The following is a 9,956-nucleotide window of genomic DNA, read 5'->3' as shown; positions in this document are numbered from 1 at the left end:
ATACTTTTTTTTAGTAATTCTGATTGAGATTTTAATTCTGAAAACAACAATGTATCACAAGTAACGGGTGACTATTAAAATTTTCACTTGGAGTTGGCTTTGAACGAGTTTTTATTTTTTCTGTTACTTTAGACATACGCAAGAAAGAACGACAAATGTCAGTCAGTACAATTGAAACATAACCAAATTAAGAGAAAAAACATTTATTGAAATGTCAAACTTGTCAGTGTCTAAGGTGCAACGGAAAACAAAGAATGATCCATAGCCAACCTTAAGTGAAAATTTTAATAGTCACCCGTTATAACTTCACATAAAAAAAAATAACACTAACTTTTGAAACAAATGACAAGCACCAAGCGAAAAGCTATCAAAAGGCATTGCGTTACAATGTAATAACCAAATTAAGGTAGCTAGAAAAACAAATGACAAATAATAACATGTGGGATTGCGCAATATGACGCCAATGTTTAGCGCGAAACATAGAACATAGACGATAGTAGCGTTTTTTAAATTTTTTTTGTGAATTTTTGGTATTTAAGTGTATATTTGTGATACACTGTTGTTTTCAGAATAAAAATTTCTATCAGAATTACTAAAAAAAAATATGTAATCCCATTTGAAAAAAAATATTTTGACAGTTTACCTTTGAAGTCCATGGGGCTATACTTGAATTTATTAGGCCATTTTGTAGCCTATTAACAACCATTTAATTTGGTGTACAGATAATTAAAATCTTCTGATAAATAACGGAGTTATGGACTCGTCTTCTTTTTTGGGGACACCCTGTATTTGTGCTTATTTTTCTTTATTATAGTTAAATTGGGATATTTTCAATGATCGGGAGTGCTATGGTCACCATGGCAACCGAATTGTTTTGTTTAAATAAATAATTAGAAAATTTGCGTTTTTCCACGGTGTGTTTTTGTCGGTTGATTTACGTGTTAAAAGATTTAATGTGACAATACGAGATACTAATTTAAAATGCTGTTCAAATTTTGGCAATTTTTCAAAACATAAAATTTTTCTGGAAAATTACTTTTATTTTTTTTTCATTAAAATTTTATTTGCTGTGTTTAATGTTTTGTTTGTCGGATATTCTTTGGCAAAGAATAACTTAAATAGCACCTACCAATACAACATGATACCAAAAAAATTTTCTAAGACAATGAATTACTTAAAATTCAAAGTGAGTCGCGAAGTGAGTCGTTTTTTGTGCCGGTCAGTGTACATAACTCGGAAAATAATAAATTCGACGCCAACGTATCATACTCTCTATGGATTCATTTGCAAATTTTTTTAATTGTTAAAAAATGTTAATTTTTTGTAAAAATCATTTTATCATTTCAATTCAAATCGTTATTATAACTCTTGTAATTTTTAATGCATTATAATTTCACAGATACTACCGTAAAAATCATTCTATTTAGATAAGAAAACGTGCATGTCGTTGAAAATTGATGAATAAATCCAATAGTAGCGTGAATTCAACGGGCGCGCTGACCAAAGGTGAGTTTACACCTGACACTTTAAGCAGACCCACCATATCAACGGCCATATCTCAGAAAGTGTTGGTCGTTCGGTAATCTTTATCAAAAACATTTTGTTACAAACTTAATAAACGACAAGATTACTTTGAACAGTTTTTTCCGTAAAAGCATGCATTCTTGTTGGATATTCAATGAAAGAATTATCTCAATTCCATTCCCGTGTTAGAATATACCTACTGAAATCCACGGCTGTCGGCCAGTCACATCCCTCGTATTTTCATTCTATCACCAATCGGATGCGTTTGTAAACAATAAGTCGCGCATCGCGTAGCAACCGCTAAACGAGGCACAATTTTAATTGTCAAATATTAAAAATCAAATTAAATTCAATTTTCAAAGATTGTTCTTCTTTCTTGGTATAGTCGTGGAGAAAATGATTCCACCACTCGTCTACGCCTCGTGTTGGAATTTTCATCCTCTTGAATAATAGCTATTAATATACGCTCATTGAAGAATGTACTATTCCGCCACACTTTGTAGGGTAAACTGCTTTAAAGTTCCCTGACGGCAGGATTAGTACCATTAAAAGCACACCTCGGATAATGTACAGTCGCCAGCAATAAATTTTGATCGTCAAGGTCATTCTTTGGCGCAATGTGAAACTGGAATAACCTCTAATAAATTCTATTTGTCTTGTCTTGTCAAGATCTTGTCAACTTTTTGGAAGTCCCAAATAGGTTGCCACCCTAGCTTCTGACACATTCGTCTCTATCAGCGAAATAATTTTTACTCTGTTAAAATACAATATTGGGGCCATAATTTTGAATGCTTAGAATAAAACTTAAATAAATAAAAATATTTTTTTTTATTGACGTTTTATTGACATTGGCTCTAGTTAAGCAGGCAAAATTTTTAATTTGTGACAGTAGCGGGAAATTTCAAAATGACCTTGACGCCTAAGATTTAATGCTCGTTACAGTACTATTGCGGGCAAAAAAAGTGGGATATCAATGTCATTGTCTTGACTTTTAATGTGAAATAACCCTTATCTGATTCTAACCCTACTTTGAATTGATTGACGTTGTCATTAAGTATTGTAGGTTGTAGGGAATGATTGTAAGTAAGCACGTAGTGAATATTTATTTAATGCAAAGTCCCAATCAAAATCTACCTTTATCAAAAGAAGAGGGCATTTGGAAAAGGAAAATAGGAGTATAAAATAAATTTTTAAACTGTCAGCTAGAATAGTGTCAAAAAATGACAATAAAGCTTGAACTACATCGAATTTTTTTTTGCCCGCAATAGTACATATTATTAGAAAAAAAAGTCATTATTACCTCATTCACTGTGCAAAATCTGCAAATAATAACCAACAGTTGAATAAAAACATGATCAGTAATGAGAGTTCTGTTGATTGGTTCATTTTTTTTTTTTTGGCTAAATTACAAGCTTTAATGTAACTATGAATGTGAAATGGGAGTATTTTAAAAAAGATCTTTGCACGTTTTCCAGGTTACCTTCTTGATAATTATATTTAAGGGTTAACAATTAACGTGTCTACATTTAAACTTTAATGATAATGAGCCCCACGCAATTGAAAATGCAACCCACAATACATTTGCAAAATTAACATGAATATTTGTTTTTTATTTAAAAAACATAAAACACAGTTAGCTGTGAAGTTTCGTAAATTTTGACATAAACGTCATTCGCTTGGTTAAATGAAATTGTGAAAAAACGAAGAGTTTTTGGGAAAATGTTTACTGTCTGCATAAACGCACAACGGCAGAAGCATTTTTATTACATTTGTCATAAATCAGGATCATGTCTGTTTTTTCATCATTGAAATACATTTTAATTAATCGTCGTATTTCAACTTTCGTAAATGTCAGTTGTTACCGTATGGAGGGAGCACTCTTCAAAAAAGTGGATACGACCGCGCTTTTCTGTAGACCTAATAAAAGGTCTCCAGATGAGCCGAGCGAAACCGAAGTTAACGCAGATATTTCATCTTTCCAGTGGCGTCCCTTTAACTTTTTTTCTGGGGACAATTTTTGTAGGAATTGTAGGAAGACGACCGTAAATATTTAGTTCAAAATAAAAACAGATCAGAGTTATACAACTGAAAAAATACAAAGACAATTCACCAACCGGTTCACGTGTAAAAAACCAAATCCCAGTAAAATGACGGAACACCGACGCCTATGAAGCCTAACGACCCTCGTCACGAAATTTCACGAAGTACTGGCGGTCATTTTAAAAGGCGTCATAAAAGGTCTCCGCACAGGTCTCGCGACGTGCCGCTTTCTTTACATTGCCAGCATAAGCAGTGCTCCCTCCATATCCCTCTACGGTTGTTACAAATAAAGCCATCATAGATTCATAATTTTATTTTGAAACAATATGATTAAAATATCCATGTTAGCGTTGCAAATGTATTGTGGGTTGCATTTTCAATTCCGCCGGGTCGTGAAATACCTGTATAAAAAATAAAAAATCAGACATCTCATCCACCTCTTTGGAAGCACTTGAAATTCCTGTCCAAGTGCCCAAGGAAGCCATTAATAAATATTGTCAGTTCTACTTCTTCCACATGAAGAGGAAAAAGTCTAAATATTCCATTTTTAAATTGTGTTGCAATCTTATTTCCTAACATTGTTTATAATATTGCTTTTAAAATTGTGGGTGAAGAAAGTATTGACAGATGAGAAATTCCGGAGCTCCGAGAAAAAAGATTGGGAAACACTGGTTTAGACCATTAAAATTTATGAGTAAAGTCCATTTTTTTTAAAATCAATTGTCATTGTCAAAATTCCCTCAAAGAACAGGCTGTATCACCCTAAAACCTTTTATTTCGGAACACCTCTATCGTAAAATCTCCCTAGATCAGGTTTGAGGTTATGTCAGTAATTTTCAAATGTCAGAAAAGTTTCAGGTGTAACCAAATTTTATACCAAAAGACAAGAAATAAAGACCATAATGACACTGAAAAGTGCAACTGAACATATACAGGAAAATGGGAATTTATTTAGTGGGTAATATAAGCAGTTTACCTATTCATCTTTAGAATCTAACCCCCAATCGTCTTCCGAATATGATTCTGCGGAAAATTGAATTATTATTGAAAGAATGTCCTCAATTGGTAGATTTCCCATCAATTATTTCCAGTCCTCTCTAATCAGTTCCTCGCAGTGACGAACACCATTGGCCCATATATTAAAATTATAAAAGAAAATACCTCGAATGTGTGCATCTTGACTGCAATTTAGCATGGTCGGTTTTTCTCTGCATTTCTTCACGTAATCTAATCATAGTCAATTTTGTTGTGTTAGATCCTTGCTTTCGGAAACTTATTTAACTTTTTTTTTTAATTTAAATGTAATTGCGGCTTCACTAGCGCAAGCGCCTTACTAATTCACATCAATGACTGACATACAGTTGACATTTTACGTTGCCAACCTAATTACTATCAAATAACCAGTGGCTCATACCAACCTGACAACACTTTGACAATTGATTATAAAAAAAACAGACTTTATGTTTTAACCCTACTTTGTGACAGCTTTTTATTTACATAACTTTGATGGTATAAAAAGAATAAAAAATAAAGGAAAATTATGTATTATTATCATTGTCATCATTGTTGTTATTGGGTGACAGTACTGATAAGTTCTTTATATGGCTCTGTTCAACGTAACGTTGCCATTTTGTCCGAATTCAATTTTCTACACCGATTACCAAGACAAATTGAAAGTAAATACGGATGAGTAGTCATCCGGTGCTTCCTATGTGGAACAATGCTTCTTATCAAAAGGGACATATTAATTTTATTTCATTCATCCGATCCGGTGAAATATCTCCGATGATGCTTCCCAAATCGTGCGAATCTACTCTGTATTGAATATGTGACGTCAAATTCGATTATTCCATCGATTCACTTAGAAACCCAGCGTGGGTGTGTCACAAGTGTTCATTTTAAGACCGCCGCTATCACCTCATTGCAAACTACGCTATTAATAAACCGATTTTAATTTAGTTTTCCAAGCTAGTGTAGTCGCACATGAACAGTTTACCGAAAAAAATGTATTATAGTGACAGTGCGTAGCGAAAAAAAATGGGTGTACTGGTAAAGTCATGGTAAATAGCTCGAATGCCAGGATGGTTGTTATCACTCAGCAATTTTTGGCATTTGCAGTAGTGGAATGAAATTCGAGCTTATCTAGTTCTTTGCGCCATTTCGCATACCTGTGCATCAAATCGGGCCAGTTTCGTGGCGTTTCGCTTTGTAAGTTGTGAATAGTGGTCACGGCAAATAAATAATTGTTTATGACGTGCCCCGCGATTGATAAATATAATTTCCGATGCAGAGAAAATCCATATTGTTGGTTACGTCAAGCGCCGGCGTAGTGACGCTTATTTTCGACGCTCGACGACCACCGTGCTCATCCATTCACATCAGCTGGGACTGCTATGGTGTACGCTGCTTTGTCGGTGGTGTCCCTGCTTTTCGCGGGGTCACTCCAGTTCCAGTTCAAACATCACAATAATGACGAACTGGCACAAGTGCTCCAAGACGTCAACAACAGGTGTCCCAACATCACCAGGATCTACACCCTCTCGGAAACATCTGTTTTGGGACTTCCGCTCTATTTCATTGAGTTTTCCACGAAACCTGGACACCACGAGATCAGTAAGTCAATCTTTTCCAAGTTTTCATTAAAATTTGTCTGGGGAAAATGCGATTTACCCAGCTGAAAAAATCCATTACGGCTGGGTCCATTAGTTGCGTTATCAGTGGTCCCTGATGTGATCTATGCTTCCCACAGGTATCCCACAATATGGGGCAACGAATACATCTACATTTTATCAATCTAGAGCTTTGTCCTGTGGTGCTTTTTGCACCAAAATATTTCACGTTGAAAGCTTCATCGATCTTAGCGTTAATTAAAAATTATGACATTTTTATTTTGACTACTTCCGTCAAAGATGACAGCAGAGTTCTTGATCAGGTCCCAAATTTTTTAGGGATTTTCACATATTATGGCAAATACTTTTGTCGGGAAATTAATTATCGTGCACAAATGCAATGACGTATTTAGTTGAAATGCTGAATGCTGATGACCAAAAAACAGTTTACCTTACCTTCCCATACCTGTGGTATGAATAATACACGAAGCAAAAAATTTGATTAAGTTTTTCTCGTCATAAAATTTTCTCACTACTGAAATTTATATCTGAAGCAAATAAATTGATTAAATTTTTCTTACCATAAAATTTTCCCGTTTGAAACTTGAAAAAGCAACTAATCGATTGGTATTAGGTTTTTAAAAAATAAAAATTAAGTAATTAGTTTTCAGAATTACTGTTACCACGCACCTATTTACAATTTGGAATTATCCCATAAAATCCAGTTTTATTGTTTTTTGAAATTGATGTTTTAACACACCCATTGCGTTAGTGAATATAACCTTGACTTAATATTTCGACAATATTTCCTATTTTAATCAGTGAAAGTGTAAAGTAAAAAAAAATGATAACTAAAGATATGGCAAAAGATGACCGCTTGGAAATAGGGATTGACTTGTCCGAGGATTTTTGCTAAAAGTCAACGACATAAATTTAAGGAATTTAATTACACTTGTGCGGTATGACAGCATAACAGTATTTACTTAGTAAGTCACTTGTGCAATGTTATTCGTTTTGTTTCGATCAAAATCCAAATGAAATCATTTTATAAACCGGATTTGTTGCTGCAAGAAATTCATCAGGATGTGGTTGGAGTATTAGACGAATCTGAAATATCAAGAAAGTAAAAACTGTCCCAGACTTTAAATTGGAGGTGTCAGAGTTGTAAACATTTCCAATCTTTCTGGGCATAAAAATTTAAAAAAATGATACGCTCTTTTTAATCCAGAGATAAGCTAGTTATTTGTACATCAAGGCCGCGAAATCATTCGTTAACGTAGCGAGAGAAAAATTGTCGCCGAGGCCGCTTGCGGCCGAGGCAGACAATCTCGAGGAAGTTAAAGAATTTCGCGGCCACATCATTTTTTTTGAAACCGAAAATTTGTAATTTGTGAAGATTTTCGTGTTTACTGTTTACGTTAAAACAAGTTTTTCAAGTTATTATTTTAAAATTGTTTTTCTAAACGTAGGTTGCATCGTTTGCACAGCTTTTAGCAATTTTTTCCCTATTATCTTGTTGAAATAAGTTTTTCGCATCTCTACAGTTACCTCTTTTAAAGAATCTTTCGCAAAGATCAAGTTTTATCGTGGATGAAAGTGTTAACACCGAAAGATCATCATTTAAAACTTCTTTCTATCAATACAGCTCTCTTGTAGTGTTATCCATTTAAGCGATCTTTGTAAAGAAAACTTTACCGTCGCTTGGGAGAATCTCATGTCCAAGGTGAAAAATGAATGTTTTTCTTTCGCGGAAAAATCTACATTTACAATTTAGACTTTGACAGTAAGTTTCAAAACAAATAAAAGTTTTTGTATGTTTATAGTTTGTTATAACATGCATTCACATTGTTTTGACATAATGGGAGGCCATGGAAATTTTGCATTTAATTTGGTAGTAAAGCGGTTTTTCTAAGTTTGAGGTTATAAATAGCGTCAATGTCTAGTGCATTATTGTCAATTTTACTAATTTGCAATAGAAGAATACTCAGACACAGCGGGAAATTCATTTTGATAGTCCGCATGTCAGGCATTTTAGTGACGGAAATTAAACAGTGTGTCCAACGTTAAAAAAATAAATCATGGCCTCTCATTATGCCAAAACAACATGAACGGGGTTTATTTTTTTAATTTTTTTAACAACAAACAAGAAGTGTAGATTAAATTAAAACTAGACATTTAGATTTTAAAAAATTGAAATTTTGGTTTTAGTGAATAACGTTATGACTTTAGTTAGCTAAAAGCCATGCAAGATCTTCTGAGAAAATAATAAATATTTATGTTTCTCTATTATCAGACTAAAACACACCCCAACTGTTGCAGCGTTACAGCACTTTGCATAACTAATAAATTACTTCGGTACAAGAACCACGAAAACAATTTTCCCTTAACTTGAAAGCACACACATTGAAAAATTTACCCAAATTAAATTTAATAATTAATAATTTAATTCTGTGTAAAAATTGGAACAAAATTTTGGTAAATTAAATATGTATGTTGCATTATCTTTATTTTGCTTTTTGAGTTCTTCTTATGGATGACTTAAAACAAAGCGTCTTGCTGTAGAAAGTTGTTGCAAAGCTGGCCTTAATAGGAAAGTTAATTAAGATAAAAATTTTGAAAGGTTCTTCGCGGCTCGTAGAAAATAGTAATTTATTATAGGAGTTTTATAAGACATTATTTTGTCCCACGCGTTTTTTAGAGCACGACGAGCGCAACGAAGAGTGCTATAAAGCAAACAAGTGCGACAAAATGGCTTATAAAACGAGTGTAATACAATAAAAAAGTTCAAAACATAATGTTAAGAAAATTAATTTGGCAGATATAAAGGGTTGGTAACACTAGCAACTAGACGAACAATTGCAAGTTTTGAAATTAAAGTGTCGGGAAGTGTAGTGATCACTGATCATGTAGCAACTACTTACTGTGAGTCACTGCCAACATTAAAAATTTAAGTAAATGTTCCTGAAACCGGTATCAAAAAGAACTCCTTTTCGAAACCCGTTTAAGTGTTATAATGACTGTGTTAAAGGTGCAAAATAGAAAAAGTATAGTATGTAATGGATATTATACACTCGTTGAATAATACACATATTAGTATTATTACTAACCACATCCATCTTACGATAGCATATTATTCAACCACAATGTAATGATATCCATACCCACGAAGTAATCCGCGTGAGTGAGTAATGCTCATTACACCCGAGTTTTTTTTAATAGAAAAACCTACAGACTCGCGAATGATGACATTTGAAAATAATTATGACATATGAATATGTCTCTGTTATCATAACAACTTTATAGTCCCCGCGATGATGTTGCTAATGCAGTTTTGCCATTAGTCATAACCCCTGCAGTAAAGTCTCATTTGCATAGATATTAGTGCAGTTGCAGGGCAGTTGGTAACAGCAGTGCAAATGTTTGGACTGTACTTATCAAGTTGGCTGTGGTAATTGACAATAGTGGCCGCGACAATAATTTCTCATATTAATTATTTGTCAGTATCTTTTTGTCAACACTAAATCTACGTAAATGGAACATAATGAGTCATTAACTCATTACTCATGGCCGTGGGCAATGAATAGCATTATTTAACAGGAAATTCGGTAAATTAATATACCATATGTCAACAATAAAAGACATACAGGTGGCTATGGAAAACACAATTTCTGAAAACGCACCGCGTAACTTGATAATCTGTCACTTGTCAATTATGACAGTTATGTGAATTTTATTTTTAAAAATGATTAACAAGGTATTTTCGACAAAATCTCTCTTCATCAT

The 9,956-nt window shown here is 33.5% G+C and overlaps 1 protein-coding gene across 3 annotated transcripts in view; it reads left to right on the top strand.

Moving 5' to 3' along the window:
• Window positions 1-5,472: 5,472 nt before the first annotated feature.
• The window catches only part of LOC138136805 (carboxypeptidase E-like), a 19,788-nt gene continuing 15,304 nt past the window's right edge, over window positions 5,473-9,956 (top strand). Inside the window, exons 1-3 of one of the 3 annotated variants that reach the window (XM_069056117.1) lie at window positions 5,473-5,624; window positions 5,683-5,772; window positions 5,855-6,177. In XM_069056117.1, coding sequence (XP_068912218.1) covers window positions 5,958-6,177 — 220 coding nt within the window. In that variant the 5' untranslated portion in view covers window positions 5,473-5,624; window positions 5,683-5,772; window positions 5,855-5,957. Of the gene's footprint in view, window positions 6,178-9,956 lie in introns of all 3 variants that reach the window. The other 2 variants (XM_069056118.1, XM_069056116.1) reach the window with 2 other exon arrangements.

This window comes from Tenebrio molitor, chromosome 8 (assembly GCF_963966145.1).
Source record: "Tenebrio molitor chromosome 8, icTenMoli1.1, whole genome shotgun sequence".
Lineage (NCBI taxonomy): Eukaryota > Metazoa > Arthropoda > Insecta > Coleoptera > Tenebrionidae > Tenebrio > Tenebrio molitor.
Note: the sequence above shows the minus strand (reverse complement) of the source record. Positions and strands in the feature narration are given on the sequence as shown.